The sequence below is a fragment of the Choristoneura fumiferana genome, chromosome 8, assembly GCF_025370935.1.
Source record: "Choristoneura fumiferana chromosome 8, NRCan_CFum_1, whole genome shotgun sequence".
Lineage (NCBI taxonomy): Eukaryota > Metazoa > Arthropoda > Insecta > Lepidoptera > Tortricidae > Choristoneura > Choristoneura fumiferana.
In genome coordinates this window covers 12,510,545-12,528,717 of record NC_133479.1, presented here as the reverse complement: position 1 = coordinate 12,528,717, position 18,173 = coordinate 12,510,545, and the positions used below count along the sequence as shown (strand labels likewise).

At 37.3% G+C, this 18,173-nt stretch overlaps 1 protein-coding gene across 1 annotated transcript in view; it reads left to right on the top strand.

The window, feature by feature from the left end:
- LOC141430540 (GTP-binding protein Rhes) overlaps positions 1-18,173 on the top strand; it is a 63,393-nt gene that overhangs the window by 33,443 nt on the left and 11,777 nt on the right. The window contains exon 3 of the mRNA XM_074091290.1: positions 9,509-9,702. Within this exon, the coding sequence (XP_073947391.1) occupies positions 9,509-9,702 (194 nt within the window). The remainder of the gene's footprint in view (positions 1-9,508; positions 9,703-18,173) is intronic.

The window sequence follows — 18,173 nt, the reverse complement described above, 5'->3', positions numbered from 1 at the left end:
GAACCCGCGGCTTTAACCAGGTCATCCGTCCATCTCGTTGGTGGACGCTTACTCTGCACTTGCCGATCCGCCGTTTATGATTCGGTAACTAAAAATGATGCGACGTTGGAAATAGGCACGAAGGAAGACGGCACATTTCATTGAATTTCTTTTTTAATTAGTTGACATAATTCTCAATTACAGGTTTACAGTAAGGACCAAAGCGCCCATAAATACTATAACATAAGTACAAAGGAACTATAATAATTATTATTAACAGAAAAAACAAACATACACATTATCTACAATAATCTACATTATCTACAATTCTTGAGTTCAAAAAGGCGAAGAGAATTGAATACTTAACTAAGTGGGTACAAGAAATAATGTAACTTTATTTCATTTATAATAAACAGCTTAATTTTTGTTTTCGACTGAATTCGGCAAATGATTATCTATTCGTTGACGAATCTTCCCACTGAGTAGGAGTGCTTGCGGTGCGTTGCATCTCGGTATGAATTAACCCTAAAATACCTCTGGACTCTACGATACTCATGAATAATTATCTCAGCAAACCAGAGAAGGTGACTGTAAATATTTGTTAACACGAGGTGTAATGCCACTGGTTCCCAACTATGTTAAACTAGTGTAACTGACACCTCGAGCAATTTAAGTGTGATGAATTTTGTGGAATGCATGAAGGTTATACAGCTTATTAAAATGTATAAGGTAAATGTACGTTTCACCGAACGTGCGGTATCGCCGAATTTGTACTATTTTAATCTATAAGTCGGTTGTTTACCGCTAAAATTAAGTTGTGAATATTTTTGTCACAACTTAAATACCTATTCCTTTCACCACGCGACAGAATTGGCCATTTTTCGCCTCTTTCGAGCCGTGGCCACTGATTTAGTCAGACGAGCGCGACTTTGTATGGGCGTTCTTAAGAAAAACGTTAAGAAATCACGTATACTTCTTAAGGTCATAAAAACCGTTCAAAGTTATATTTGTGTTTCAATTGTGGTTTTACAGAGTTAGTATTGATGATGGTAGTATATTAATTACTTTAAAGGAAGACTATCACAGCTTAGTAAGCTTTACAGCCTAGCGAATTTTGTCCGCAACTGCGAGAGTCGCTCTCACTGTTTTTTTTTGGCCACTGACAGGTGGCGTTAGACACACGGTGTGTGCCTAAGTCGCTCGACGGGTTAATAAGTAATAATCGATCAAAACTTAATATTTTGGAATATTTGCCGCATATTGGTAAGGAACCCAGCACTTGGCCAATTTTTATAAAGAATGCCACAATGACGATTATAAAATTAATTTTAGCCAGTGACTTTTGAGTAGGGAAACAAGCAAACAGATTTAAAATCAACTCCCATTAATTAAAACGGTCTATGATGGCAGTGTAACTGACGTCAACGCGAAAATTTAAGCTCTTGCTTGTCGTCACGCCTCGACACGCAGATTAATTAGTTAGCTACAAACTGTACAATCCCTTCAGGTGCCAGCGGCTAAGCGGCTTCTTCGGTACCAGCTCTACGTTAAAATCTAGCAACTATGGGGGTAAGACAGACTATCTGATTATCAGCTCGCGGTTTCTCTAGTAGCAGCTTTACTTACAAATCAAGAACCATGGGAAATTGAAGAGAGAAAACGCCTGTTTAAATTAGCCACTAGGTACGCTAAAATTGAATTTAAATTCAATTCAAAAATTCATCAAAGAATTCAGGCTTTACGCTGAAAATATTGAAGTTTTGTGTGGATGATTCGGATGCAAACAGTTTGGAAAAGCATACCTATAGCCATATCATTGGCCACGAGAAATGAGTTTTTTTTTACCAATTTTAGAAATCACACTTTCAGATGAGTTAAATTAATGGAAATTCAAAGTATACGTTATACTTGTAGCACGATTAGAAAACTGTGTCGTTATCGGATTGGTAATTTCATGCATACTCGTACAATTGAATTGCTACCTAAAAAGTTCGTGTTAAATTCTAAATGTCTCCAAATGAGTTTCAAAAATTCAGAGGTTTCCGAACTCGGAACCCTTTTCGTAATTCAGAGGAACCCGGTTTTGAATTCACTCTCCTCTGCTTGAGAGATCAAACCATGGTAGCCAAGACCACGACTTTCTACAAGGCTTTTATTCAACTTGCAACGTTCGTATGTTAGGTTGTAATTCGTGGTTTCGAAATTGAAAATTTGCCAACCATTTTCGCCAAAATATTCCATGATATAGGTAAGGTTCATAATGTTTTTGATTTTTCTCTTTTTCATCTTTTTTATGAAAGGAAATTTAATACGGTGTATTTTAAATCGTTAAATAATCATGAACATTTGTTAACTCGAACATAAATTTACACGATACAAGAAACGAAGAAGTCAAATTCTCAAGAGTTTATAACAATAAATTTGAATCAAAAATTCATAATTTTGTATAAACTGTCCTTAACTTGTGGCAAGAGCTACTAACATTATAAATTACAAACCCTAGCGCCCTTCGCCAACTATTATCCGATCATAAATTATGTAACATCAAAAGGGATTCATACAGACCTAAATTTTAATAAGCGTTCCTATACGAGATTCCGATGGCTTTACTAGAAATAAAAAATAATTAAGATGGCTATTTTCGTCGTCATGGAGGCTTATAGTATCCATATCAATATTTAACGAGCGAGTATATGAGCGAGGGTCGTAATTGGGAGCTTTAGCTCATTTTTTTGTTTGGAATACAATGAGGTTCTTATAAAACAGATACAAACAATAACAGATACATACAATTTTAGCGTTCCGTTTTGAGATGACCAACATCCCTTTTCAAGTTTTTAGGATTCCATCATCCTAACAAGGCTAATACAGTTTTGACATGTCGTCCGATACGATATAACAAAACTGACCTCTGTCGGTCCATCCATCCGCGGCGTAGCTAAGATACTGTTAGTACTATGCTGTAATTTTGCATGGACCTATACAATTAATATCAATATTAATCACGCCTACAAACTGATCAAAGAATCTTGATAAATTCTACTAAGTATCTGGCCAAACTGTTGGCATGTTCTTCTTAAAGGAATACTTATTAGAAAGAATTTAAAAGCAAATTGGTTCAGTGGTTTAGACGTGAAGAGGTAACAAAGAAACAAACAAACAGACTTATAAACTTTCGCATTTATAATATTAGTGGGATGTTGTGTTATGCAATAAGCAAAGCATGAAATGACGCTGACTGTCACTTACTTATTTTTAAATAGTTCCTTTAGCTTTCGATAAATTTATATTTAATCAGTTTCTCAGTTTTATCCGACAAAGATTGATCGGAGAAGTTAGCTTCAATGCAAACATAAATATGAAATGGTTATTCAATACGCTGCTCGAAGTAAATTCTCTGACTTGTAGGGTCTGACGATATGATAGCCTAAATAGTCTAGTGGTTGTAGAGGATTTGACACCTATTAATATAGCTTTTTATGAAGCATACGAATATTTGTTCGCGAATCTTGGATATATACGTACGCCACATGGCGACATGGCCAAGGGAATTAGCTCGTTGAATCGGCAATGAGCAGGCCATATAACAAGGAGAACAGAAGGCCGTTGGGGCCAAAAAGTTTTCGAATTAATCCATACTAATATTATAAATGCGAAAGTGTGTGTGTTTGTATGTGTGTATGTTTGTCCGTCTTTCATGTCGAAATGGAGAGACGGATTGACGTGATTTTTTACATAGATATAGTTTATGATCCAGAGAGTGACATAGGCTACTTTTAATCCCCGAGCAATGTACAGTTCTGGAGGGAACAGCGCGCGAAAACCGAATTACATGCGGGCGAAGCTGCGGGAAAAAGCTAGTAATAATAGTAATAATAATAGTATTTTGTGACAAATTACACCAATTGACTCCATTGAGCCCCAAACTAAGCAAAGCTTGTACTATGGGTGCTAACTAGACAACGGATAGACATACGTATAAAGATAAGATAAATAATATATACTTATGTTGGCGCAGGTTCGAGAATAACGTAGGCGACTCAGACTTGGTTATAACAGCGTGTATATTAATGAAAATTATTACAAAATTGTATGAAAAATTATATAGGAAGGAAGCGAGTGACCGCGAGCTCGCTCCTTGGCCGAATGAAGTGGAGCCGCGGCGCGCGCGACTGCCTCGAGTTGTGCTGGTGTGTATGAGATGCCAGCCGCACTCACACATGCACGGCGTTAACAACTTAAATACATGCAAACATCAAAGACTCAAGTACAAACATTCGTATTCATCATACAAATATTTGCCCGTCACGGGGATCGAACCCGCAACCGCTATTATAGCTTCGTAATAATCAGGGTCACTAACAACTTAACGATTCATTCGTCAAATTGATTAATTAATTTCAAATGTAATTTCGCTTATGAAGTCCAAATTACTCAAAAGTGCTAGCCCGGATTTGAACCCACGATCTTCTGGCTGAGAGGCCATAGGTAAAACTATACTAGGCTACCACGGCCAATCGAAAGAAGGTCCGGAAGATTGAAAGTGTCAAATGAAAATACAGCAACGTTGCAAAATATCCTCGCAAATTTGCCAATGAGGGTTTTCACAGAGGTGAAATATCGCTAGATGGCGTTATCCTGAGGTTCATTTGACGTTTTCTCGTGATTGGTTAAAAAACTATATGAACCAATCGCAAGCAAACGTCAAACGTCAAATAGACCTCACGATACCAACGCCATCTAGCAATATTTCGCCTCTGTGAAAACCCTCATTAGCGCGATAACATGGTATTACGCGTCGTTATCGGGATTATGGTGGCGATAGTGCCACGACGGTTGCGCTGGCATTGTGAGGGCTTTGATGCGTCTTTAATACTTAGCTGCTGATTACACTTCTGCAACTGATTAAAATACACTTTGTTACTAGCCGATTCGGTAGAGATCGCTCTGTAGTGATAAGGAAGCTTATTGCTTACAATCGAAAATTTTCTGTATGTCCCTCTGTTTTTTTATGTATTGCTTTTTAGTATACATCGGTGGTGCCACGAGACACAAAACACAGATAGTTCAGAAATCAATCTCCGTACAAGTGCGCTCTAGCAACGCACACATAGACACTGCTCACGGACACGATATCTCGGACCGGTTGGGACCAGTGCGAGCGCGAGTGCCATCCGCTTGAGACACGCGTCTGTGAACTTTTTTGTGCAATAATGGAGCAACAAAAAAAGTTATTATAACTGTTCAGTGAACGGTTGTTTAAATTAAATAATCGTGAATTTGAAATTTACCACGAGCTTTGCGGTGAAGGAAAACATCGTGAGGGAACCTGCACAAACCTGCGAGGCAATTCAATGGTGAGTGTGAAGTTCCCAATCCGCACTGGGCCCGCGTGGGAACTATGGCCCAAGCCCTCTTGTTCTGAGAGGAGGCCTGTGCCCAGCAGTGGGACGTATATAGGCTGGGATGATGAATCGTGAATTTCGCCAATAACAAAATCGTCGCAAGATTTTTTTCTGTGACAAATTTATAATATAACAATGACATTAAAATTAAAATATTTTAGTTATTAATTTATGTTTCTATTCTTCCCGTTTCATTCTCGACAATAAATCAAACAACTAGATACGGGTGCCACTACCACGATAGTTTTTTGGTGCATAAGCCATAGTTGACAACCTTAGAGCGACCACCGAGCGTAGGTATGAAAATACAAACATTGGAACATAGAACCTCCTCCTTTTTTGAAGTCGGTTAAAAAGTGAAGTACATCAGGAGGTTGACTTCTGAACTACTTATCTGTGTTTTGTGCACGAGAGTTGAAGTGAATGATTACGCGCACAGCTACATGAAGTACCTACTTACCTACTACAAATTGCATAAAAGTCAAAGTCAAAGTCAAAATATCTTTATTCAATTTAGGCTAAAACAAGCACTTCTGAATGTCAAAAAAAAATCTACCACCGGTAAAAGGAGAATGAATGAAATAACCTAACCATAAAAATGACATTTTGAATACTTACAAGCTTTTTTGCTGACTGTACTTTTTGTTAACTGTACTTAGATTGTCACCCAAACTACATTTGCATATCAAATTTCAAGTCGATGCTATTAACCGTTGAAGATTTCCGTCCTGCGGAGACGATCCTGGCTGGACTACCAGGATGTCACTACTAGATTATTGTGTTGTCACGTGATTTACATAAGTGTTCCAAATTTCAAGTTAATCTGACTACTGGAAGCTGGTCAAATTTAATTTGTAAGATTTGATTACAAACAGACAGACAGACCGACAACGGGACAGGTGAAACTAAATAATAAATAAATATCACGGGACAATTCACACCAATTGACCTAGTCCCAAAGTAAGCTTAGCAAAGCTTGTGTTATGGGTACTAAGCAACGGATAAATATAATTATATAGATAGATACATACTTAAATAAATATTAAACACCCAAGACCCGAGAACAAACATTCGTATTTTTCATACAAATATCTGCCCCGACACCTCAAGCTTCGTAGTCAGGTTCTCTAACCACTAGGCCATCTGGTCGCCTATAATAAAAGCTTGTAATGATTGAGTGAAAGTCAAAATCTCCTCTGTCATTACATGACATGTTCTTGTGTACGTGACCTCATCTCTGGTGGCACTACCTATACCTGGGCGATCGAGTTTCGCTCAGGGAACTTTTTTTTTTAAAAGATATGTATTTGCTAAGCTTTAAAAATAAAATGGAAACTATACTTGGTTTGGATAGGTATTGAACTCAATGTAAACAAAACAACGTCAATTGGTGTCTTAAATATTGAAATTCCCCCATTAAACTATCTAAACATTTACATTTCTGTATTGAAATACACTACCTAGTCTAGTTTGTATTACAATGATTGATAAGTAAAATGTTTAAAATCCTTAAATGTAAAAAATCAGGCAGTTGAAGTTTATTTACATTTAGTTAGATATCTATCCAAACCAAGTATAGATATTATTTAGTAAATAAGTCCATAAAAAAAAACTAAGTCTAGATAATACGCTCGTGGCCGTACGTAGCAACTTTTTCTCGGTTTGTAACGAAAACTGCCTACAAACAGCGACCCCATCTGTTGGGTTCTTGGCGAATGTGTTGTGCCAGCGGCGTAAGGGACTAAAAGAACTCCGGCCTGTCCTAAATAAATACTTAGTTAAATCCGCCATTTATAACTCCTATTTACGAAACACCTTAATTCGAACGAAACGTTTAATTGGCCCATTAAATGTTAGATTTGTTCGGATTTTATGAGAAAATTCCGAATCAACAGGAGTTAAAAGTAGAACATAAATATTGGGTACATCTGTATTGGCCTTCTTTTGATGTAATAAAAAAGTTTGCTTTTCCGATTTGTTTCAGAAGGTAGGTAAGTAATTTCCGTTTGAATATTCTTTAAAGATAAGTTTATTATGGATTGGGATATCATCGCAATTTGTTGTTTACTTGTTGGGCTACTTAAAATGTTTCGTCAGGTCTTGATTAAAAAGTTATGCCAACGAGAGAAGATACTTGTGTGCCTAATCAAATAAATGCTGGCTATTTCCTATCATTTCAAATACCTTAAGGTCTCTACCCACTACACCGTATCATAGCATGACCGTAATAAGAACGTATCAGGCACGGCATATAACGCGACACGGACTACCTACAACATTTTCAACGGCATAATGTCATACCCATAAGAAGCATACATATCGGCATCGTTTTTAACGCTCCGTGCATGGGACGCAACGGCGACGATTGGTAGACGAGGCACAGTCTCATACTTTTCTATACAAAGAATATATTTTTGCCTGACATTAACGGTCATGGTATGATGTGTAGTAGGTAGATACCTTTGAACTTAATATCTCCCCGCGTTTTTGAGAAATATGGTTTTGACAGACGGATGGACGGAAAGCATGTGATTCTCTGAGGGTTCCGTTTTGTCCGACTGACGTACGGAACTCTAAGAATAACCGTGAATACATACAAAATAATATTTTTGAATCCTCTGATTTCGCTCTGTCAAGGGAATTCAGCTACTTACCCCTAATTCCATTTGCCTACAAAAGTTTACTTCTTTCTTTTTCTCAGCCTATTTCTTTCATATGCCCTCATTTTAATCAACTGGGTGTTCAAAAGATCTCTATGGGTAGTTTCTTTGATCTTTTTATGCATTCATAGTACAAAAAATACGTGGTGAAAATATAGCGCATGTGTTGTGTATGTCTACCACTGAGGTTTCGACGTGGAATTTAAGTGAAAGTGTTAAAAAATTGCAGTGTATTTTACTAGATATGTTATTGTCAAATTGGATCCCAATAAAGACTATATAAGACCAGGGAGATTAGGTTGTTATTAGTTTGAAATGCAAAAAAAATGTTCATAGTTAAGGGCTTTAGTTAAGAAAACTTAATTGATTAATTTGTGTTACGAAAGTTAGTCATAAGTACAAACTATATATATGGGTAACTTTCGTAACACAAAGGAATCAATTAAGTTTTGTTAAGTAAAGCCCTTAACGGTGTTTGATAAATTTATTTATAAACAAACAAATAATATATACAATAATTAACAGAAATAAATAAAAAAATAACTAAAACTAACTTACTCTAATCCTAATAGTCTACAAATATCACCCAAGTCGCTGCTATTGGGCAGGGTGCGTTTCCTCGTTGTATGGCAATTCCAATACGTTGACCAAGGAAAGAGCCAGCCCTATGGTCGCAGATGGAACAGGCAAGCTTCTTTTAAAAAAAAAATAGTGTTTTCACACCTCTCCTTCAGAAAAGTAACTTTTCCTCCCTGTCGAGAGGGAGCAAAGTGCAACTTTTCTTTTCAAGGCTTTTCTAAGTGTTTTATTGCAAATGTCAATTTTTGAAGTTGATAATTGTAAAGCCACGCTATTTTCTATGCTGGTTGTTCTTTAATGATATTTAGATATATTTTTTTCAAGTTTCTTAATGCTCGGTGTGAAAAGTTGTATGAGCCACACGGGAGCAAAATTATTTTCATCTTGGGCGTTAACACTTGAATCCCTCATTACGCTTAGGATTCTACTTTAGAATCCCTCGCTACGCTCAGGATTCTATTGTAGAATCCTTCGCTACATTCTGGATTCAATGTACGCCCTCGCCGTAAATACACCATTTTGCTCCCTTGTGACACAAATAACTATTTTGCTTCGGGACCCCACGGACCAAGCGTTTCAACAGCAAAAGCCGCAAATATGTTTTTTTTGCAATTCACCCATTAAACCAGTTAACAACAGTTTCAGCCTCTTTTACACTTGTAATCAGAGGTCTTATTGTCTAGGGAATCACAATTATTTACAATCATTTTCATCGCTTCCTTTTTGTCACACGGTATGTGGTGAGGGTAGAAAGAGATAGGGAATGCAATCGCAAGCGCCCGCGCGTTAGACAATACGGCCTCAGGTGAGATAGAGGTAAATCGCTGGTCAGTTTTAAATAATAAAAAAAATACTGTAAAAACCATGTGTCATCATCCTTCCCAGGTCAGCTCGCGTTGGCAAGACGTCGCTGGTAGCGCGGTTCCTCGGCACCAAGTTCGAGGACAGCTACACTCCCACCATCGAGGACTTCCACCGCAAGCTGTATCGTATCCGGGGGGAGGTGTACCAGCTGGACCTGCTCGATACTTCGGGGAACCACCCCTTTCCGGCGATGAGGAGGTTGTCCTTCTTGACAGGTAACAGAAATTTATTGAAACAGGCGTTACTTTGCGGAGATCCATATCAATTGATTGATGAACTATAAACAATTACTTTCCTCACCACCTTATGATGCTCGTTCAGCTCCTTCACCTTCCCATAAATCACATAAACCCAACTATCACCACCACATTACACTGACGCGTTTCCTTTCCTTTTGCTCTGAGGATGAACTCTGGTTGAGTTCAAAATGCGTCAGCGCAGTGTGGTGGTGATAGTTGGGTTTGTGTGATTTGTGTGTGTTCTTACAATGTGGAGGTCGAGGAGCTGCATGAACGTACGTACATCTGTTGCATAGACAAATATATTGTCAGGAAGATCTATAGGACACGACATCGGAAATTTTACTGGTAAATATCATCAATGTCAGCTGAAATACGTCCACTACCGACGTCCCTTAAAGACCCGGTCGTGCGCTCTTTGAGTCATTCTCCTGCAACCTTTACTTCCTACTGGTCGTATCGGTCACCCGGTCCACCGGCACCGGGAGCTGAGGTCGAGGGAGTGGGCCTGTACCTGCGCAACTACTTGTCCACTTTAATATTTTTCCCGCGCTGATGACACCCGGAAAGAATCTGGATCTTCAGTTGGAAGTGCTGCGTCGATGGAGACTGGTGGTGGGGACTGAGCTGGTGGGCTTGGTGTCTAGCTGGATCTCTGGGTTTGCTAGTCACGCTCGCGCCCATGCAAGAGCCCAGGCTAACTCATCTTGACAGGGTGTTGGTCACTGTTGGTGTCGACGGATACTGGGAGGACATCATCATCATCATTCCTTAAAGAATGCAATGCCTGCAGAACCGGACCGCGGACCCACAAAAACAAAAATAGAACTCAAAACCTAAGCTATTGATCTAAGCGCCGTTTTTATGAAAAAATTTAAACGTCGATGGAACAATGGGTCATCAATTACTGCCTAAAGTATCTTTAATTGGAACTAGTTAGTACCTATAGATACCAAATCTTGTATGAGATGAGAACCCGTGGTTGCAGTTACATATTTAATCAACTACGAGTATAAATATTAGGTTACAGCCTGTCGACCGGCATCACAAGAAATATAGCAAAAACAACACCGAAGTTTCAAGTTTGCCTCGTAAAGCGATGTTCTAATTAATAGCTAATACTAGTTGGGTAGTCTTCTGTACCATAAATCTCCTTAATTTATTGCTTATTCCAATGGAATAGTACACCGTCGTCATAAATTGAAATCACTTCGATTCGCTTTTTGTTCATAACTAAGTAGCTTTGGCCTGCGACTTCGTCTGTCAAGAATTCGTTCGATGTTAACTAGGTATGCAATTTTCCGCTATAGCAACTATTCTAATTATATCCTTAATAGGGTATCACACACTGCGCACCCAATTTCGTTTAAGGAATTATTGTTATTATCGTTGGAGTAAAGACGAATCCCACCTTATGTAGCTTAGCTACGAATAATATATTCAATAAGAGATATAGAGAGTGGATTCTAGTGGTGGATTTTTTTATTCATTTACGAGTTGCATTCTAGTTTGTAATTCTAAACACCCTATCACGTTAAAAGGGCATGCTAAAGAATGCTATAAAATGTCTGTTTGTGAGTGTATCAAAAAAGTTACTTTTTAGCTCACAACAAAAAATATTTTTACAGGAAAATAACGACTTTGCTGCGGCGAAAAAAGGTTCACAATCGAAAAACGATTTAGAGTGTCGGTATCTCCGTCTAAAGTGGCTTTACCAATTTACGTTTCTTTATGAAACTTAGACAGCTTTCCTCGATGGCCGTCCGCAGTCGAAGTTTCTTGGCATTCATAAAACATTCACGAACCCGTAAGTATTTTTACGACTAAAGTGACACATTTTATACTCTGTTGCAAATTGAATTATGTTAAGATTATTTTTACTATTTAAAAACTAAAAGGAGGGATACTTTAAGGATCTTACTTACCCACTAATAATCAAGTCATCAAGAAGGATCTAATGAGTGACGTATCATTTATCAAAATTGGTGGATGGAGCCGTCCAGTAGGTACTTGCTTTATGAGCCGACATAGAAACAGAGACGGGAGCGCCAAAGTCCGCATACTCTTCGCAAGTCATACCGTAATTTTTGTCCAAAACATCGTTTGTCATAATTTGTTTCCCACTGAAACCTTAAATTTTTCTAAAAATTTTAAATTGTCATCCTAAGAAAACTATTCGCTGGGTACGAAGAACTAGTAACAGAATCTTCTAGCATATCAACAAAAATGTGCCCACGAAAATCAAATAACATAATCGCTCGAATAATGCCTTAAACGATTGGTATGCAGAGTGTGTGAGACCCTATAAAGGATAAGTTAGGTTTGAAGGATAGGTTAGGTTTGTTTTATAACACTTCTGAACAATTATTGGATTCAGAGAAAAAAGAGTTATGACAAACGATCATTCTGACAAACGTTACATTCGGACTATCAATAAGTATGCGAGCCGATAAATATGGACCCACATCTTTTATTAAACCCATTAGTAGTCCACATCAATTATATCTTTATAGTACAACTAATCATGCACGTCCACGTTATTCGACCTCAATGAACAAGTCATTTATTTATAAAAGAACTAACTCCGTAAAACTAGCAATTGCATAAAATTGCATTAGCATTTAAGTTCATTATAGACCGAGCGTATTCAAAGGATGGTGCCCTATAATTGCCACGTTCCTACTAAGAACTTTTTAGTATTCCGGCTTATTCACTAGCATTCTAAGTAGCCTATTTCAAATTCTACAATAATCCAGACTATGAGAAAGGAAAACTATTAAACTAATCTTTGAAATTGAACGAGCTTCAAAGCTACTTCAAAATGTAAAAGGATAATTGAAAGTTAGTCGAAACACGTTAGAAACAGATGATAACAAAATACAATGCTTAATTTAAATAGGTAATAGAATACGTAAGTTTTTTGGCTGGCTTCATCTCATTTGAAGTCATCCCACCGGTGTGGCCTTAAATTTAATTAGAAAACTTTAAACCAAACAAATTATGTGAAGACGAACCAAATCGCGGAAGTTAGGGTTTGTGCAAATTTTGGTTAAAACAAATGGATGCTCGGGTGGTTGTTCACTAAATAGCTAAGCTTTGATAATGGATTCTTAGAGTTCGAAATTTGACACTATTTTATGTGGTATTTGTGACATTTAGGCTTACAGACTTTACTGTGGTGCACGGTTTGTACCAGAAGCAAGGTAAAAATATTATTCGTTGATAAAAATCACCGCAAAGTAATGTCTAAATCAATTAGCTAAGTAAAATGAATACATCCTTTTTGCTAACTGTAGCTGACTGTAGGTAATGTAGTAGTATGTACTGTCGTCCAACATATATATTACTGTTACCATTTCAAGTCAATTCAAAATGGAAACGGGTTAAATTCCACTTTCGATTTGACTCATGCTAACACGGCAAATTAAATACATATAAAGCTTGTAAAAATAACTAAATCACGTTTAAGGTTTCATCTGCACGTAGGTAAAAAATACGCCGTGTGCGACTTCCCTTCTGCATCACTTTCTCTCGTATGAACTTTTTCCATCTGTTTCTGACTCTCGCGGTGTGGAGAGCGTTGTGATTGAGAACTGCAGAGTCAAGAGCGGTGCGGATCTGGTTAGATCAACGTATTGATTCACAAGACATTTTCTAATCTACTTTAACAGTCACAATTAGATTCTCTACAGTCTGTCCAATATAGGAATGGACAGAAGGAAAATAGTTATTCATGAAACAAGTGCGGAAAGTATATAGGCAATTCCCAACCGTGACTTGGGAATTTCCTACTTTCGACACGTATTTTATATCATACAACGTTTTACAATGCATTAAGCGAGGAAAAAAAATCGAGGCAGTGACTATCATCATTTATTTGCTATACTCCTTTTACTACAGTAGCAGGCAGTAGATATACATACCGACATGTACACCAAACCAAAAACGTTAACGTATACACTTTGTTACGTTTTCTTATTTGTTCAAAGCCTAACTATAACGACTCTTTAGACTCTATTTTTAACAATAGTTTGGACATTTTTTTTTGAGATTTGGCAATTTAAAAAGTTACTTTACCGCACAAGTGCGGAAAGTAAAATCCATACAACTTTTCTGCACACTTGTGGATGCGTGCAGGAATCACTAATTTTCTATGGATATGTTGACCCACGTCAAGAGGCACTTTCCGAGCATTTGCATTGTAAAAGGATCTTTACAATGTATGCTTTAAGAAGTCATTAAATAAATTGCATTTTTTTGTATACGGTCTGAACTAAATTCTAATTAAAATATCGAAGACGTCAATATTAGTTTCAATTATTCATTAACTAACTGTTGCCCGCGACTCCGTTCTCGTAGAATTCGTTTATTGCTATCCCGTGGGAACTATGCAATTTTCCGGGATAAAAACTATTCTACGCCCTTCCCCAGAACTTGTACTATATGTATACCGGATTTAATCTAAATCGGTTCAGCGGTTAAGACGTGAAGAGATAGGTAACAAACAAACTTTATCAATTATAATTAATGTTAGTGAGATTAATCTTGCTATTTTTCATATGATAATTTAAAACCAATAAAAAAACTTTTTGTAGTTTGTTAAAAACAGAAACATCTTCCTATAAAATACCTAAAGAGGCAGAGGTAAAGAACATTCTGCTAGAAACGGAACGTTTATAATATTGTTAAGACAAGAAATATTCTGTACATTATTTATAGTTTTTAATCGCCAGTTTGGATCAAAATGTGATGGCCTTTAATCAATTTATACGAATAGTTAACTTTTCACAACTAAAGCACTGCACTAAATTTGATGAAAGGAATGGAAAAAAGCTTAAACTTCATAGCAGAAACTACGAGTAGAATATTTTTAAACAGGGAATTAGAGCGGATGAGTCCACGAAATTCAGTTATTAAATTGTGTATAAATATAAATCGAATTAATATTATTTAGCAAATTACGTATTAATTTTGTATTATTGTAAATACCTACATTACATATTAATCTACTTACAAAGTAGAGAAAATTATGACTTCATCTTATTAGGTACTTCTTTAAATAATCATCATCATCATCATTATTACGACTTCACAAAAAATATTTAGGACCCCTTATTCTGTGACCTAGAGTCCAATGTTATCCTGAATGGACTATAGGTTGCTATACCGTCTTTACTCTGAATTTAACGGTCTGCAAAAGTTAATCAACAACCGCCTTCAAAAAGTTGTTCAACAATATTCTAGTTCAGCTAATTAGCCATTCTGTTTTATGATAGCGATGAAGTTAGCATAATTACACACTACAGCATAATGGTGTAGCCGAGACATAAAGAACTAAACGACGCGAGTCTTAGCGGATAATCTAATGAATATAAAGTGTCTGAAACTCGACTCGTAACATTTGATCTGTGCGATGATCTAGTTCAAAATTACAAAATTTTAATTAAATAAGACAGTGATGTCATGTTAGGTCGACGGTAAATGTTGCTGAAATGTTAAAAGTGGTGATCGTTCGTTGTCACCACGGAATAGAATAAATTGTTTGCAATTTCTCTCATACCAGATTTGTACCTGAACCTTGTGTCACATTTCCTTGATGTTTGCTCTCGGGTCTTGGATGTTTAATATGTATTTAAGGATGTATATATCTATCCGTTGTCTAGTCTTTATACGTTGTCTAGTAAAGTAGCTTTGCTTAGTTTGGGACTAGGTCAATTGGTGTCAAGTGTCCCATGATATTTATTATTTGTTATTATTATTATTATTATAACTACATTTACAATAATGATGCGCTTACGCATTACGCGCATAACACTTGTGGGTATGTTAGCTAAGCCGTCGTAAATCAGTCTTTTACGTTTTCAACCCACATGGCCACATTGCTTCAAAAAAATTTCAAAAACTAAATCGACAAAACATCTTAAATGATCAAACCTTCGAATTTTTTCATTGATGCAGGTTTTAGAAAAAAATCATAATGTCGGAAACGTTTTCTTTTTTTTTCGATTGGATGGAAAACGAGCAAGTGGGTCTCCTGATGGTAAGAGATCACCACCGCCCATAAACATCTGCAACACAAGGGGTACCTATTGCAGATGCGTTGTCAACCTAGAGGCCTAAATTGGGATACCTCAAGTGCCAGTAATTTCACCGGCTGTCTTACTCTCCACGCCGAAGCACAAGGTCCTACCACCTGCAAAACCGTGTAAGATAAAAATGACAAAAATATCATATATTTTACCCGTTTCTTCAATCTTGCGTAGTCTACAGCTCACGCTAAGTATTACTCTGAGCTGAGATCTTTTAAAACGTAAACATCACTCACCTATCTTTGAAATAAACCTCACGACTCGGAGCTAACATTCTTTCTCATCACATTTGATGCGAGTCTAGAGTATAAATTTTGATAAGTGTTTTGCGGTTGCTTGTACTCTTAGGCTTAGCAGCTGGTTTGGCCCCGCATCTGGCTGCGGTTTGCTTTGCTGCAAGTAGGTAGGTACGTTTGGTTGCGGATATTATTACTATTTGTGACCTAGCTGATTTTGTTCATTGCACGTCTGGCACGTCCTTAGAAACCAGTCCAGACTTGTCCGGTGGTGGTGTAGTGGTATAGCACGTGGCACGAAATGCCGAGGACCTGGGTTCGATTCCCAGCGCTGGTCTTATTTTTCTGGTTTTTCTATGCATCTATATTTCAGTTTGTATTTTCGATATAGGTTTAACGAGATGACCGTAAAAGTAACAAAAAAAAAATTTGGAGTTGAAATAAGAAATACGAAAAGATTCCAAAAAAACAATCTAAGTAATATTTGTCACAAAATAAAATACGATGAAAAAAAAGCAACGGGTAGGGGGGTCGCGAAATATTTTTTCATAAAAAAGGGGTCGTGTCATGAAAAAGGTTGAAAAACACTGCTTTAAAGTATAATAAGGTCCGCCCGGATTGCTACCACCATCTTGCTCGCTAATACTGCCGTGAAGCAGCAGTGCTTGCACTGTTGTGTTTCGGCGTGGAGAGTAAGACAGCCAGTGAAATTATTGGCACTTGAGGTATCCCATCTTAGGCCTCTAGAGTGTTGCAGATGTTTATGGGTGATGATGTTTAGTGGTGATCTCTTACCATCAGGAGACCCACTTGCTCGTTTGCCATCCAGTCGAATTAAAAAAAAGACACTATTTAAAATCGATTTAGCCCGGTTAGCCTCAAACTACGTATTCAAGATACACGTTACGAGTTGGGCTTAACACGGCAGTTCTGTCACGTTTGCTGATGTTAATTGCACGTCTGGCCGTTTAATAGAGGTGTTTGTATGTGCAAGGCGACGTACCGAACCGCGACAAAGTGCAGCACGTGCCTCTTGTACATACAAAGTCTTGCTCAACTCTATTGTAACTAGAACTACAAATTCGCGTCGGATTTGCACGCACGAGCGTACTGCCCCACGAAATTCCACACGAATACGCTTTTACTTCATCTTTTTAGGGTTCCGTACCTTAAAAGTAAAAAAACCGAAACCCTTATAGGATCACTTTGTTGTTCGTCCGTCCGTTCGTCTGTCAATACACTTTCTCAGGAACGCGTGGAGGTATCAAGCTGAAATATATATCAAATACTCAAGTCTACTGTCCCTTGGAGCTGTGAAAAAATCAAACTTCTAAGCCAACGCAATCAAAAAATACAGCCGTCTATGCTGCAAATTTTCGACACTGGCAAGGGAATCAAAACCTACAGGTTACTTCCCGTGAACTCAGAATCTTGAAATTTGGTACGAAGCAACGTCTTATAGCACAGATAAAGGAAAAATTGCGAAAAGCATAAATTTTTCGTTACAGCCTATACCTGATATTTTATATTTTTTAATAATTTGTACGGAACCCTCGGTGCGCGAGTCCGACTCGCACTTGGCCGGTTTTTTTTTATCTGAGGTGGCGAGCGCCGGCTCACCACTTTTAGAGGTAGAGCTTGTCCAAGCGAAAATGATAATAATAATGCTTCTCTCAACTAAATGGTCAAACTTCTGATGGTCTTTCCGAAAGCGCTGGTAGTTTAAAAAAATGACGTGTAAAAGTGCCCATTGCGGCCTATTTACTGAATCATTTGAATTTTTTAATTTTTGAATTTGAATTTGAATATGAATTTGAATTTTTAAAAATCAGTTAATTATGACTACGTAGTTAGATAGTAAATCTTACAATAAGCGCCTGAGTCTAACGAGGAACTAAATGACCATAGAATCACGTGGGGTAACTGTACGCATTTTTTAGTTAATTGCTTCCAGTATAAAAGATTTTGTTAATTGAAAAGAAATAAACTTTTATTCTAATGTTATAAACATTTGTGAAGAAAAAACATAACATTTCAATCCATACTACTTAATATTATAAATGCGTAAGTTTCTGTGATTGTATGTTTGTCCGTCTTTCACGTCGAAACGGAGAGACGCATC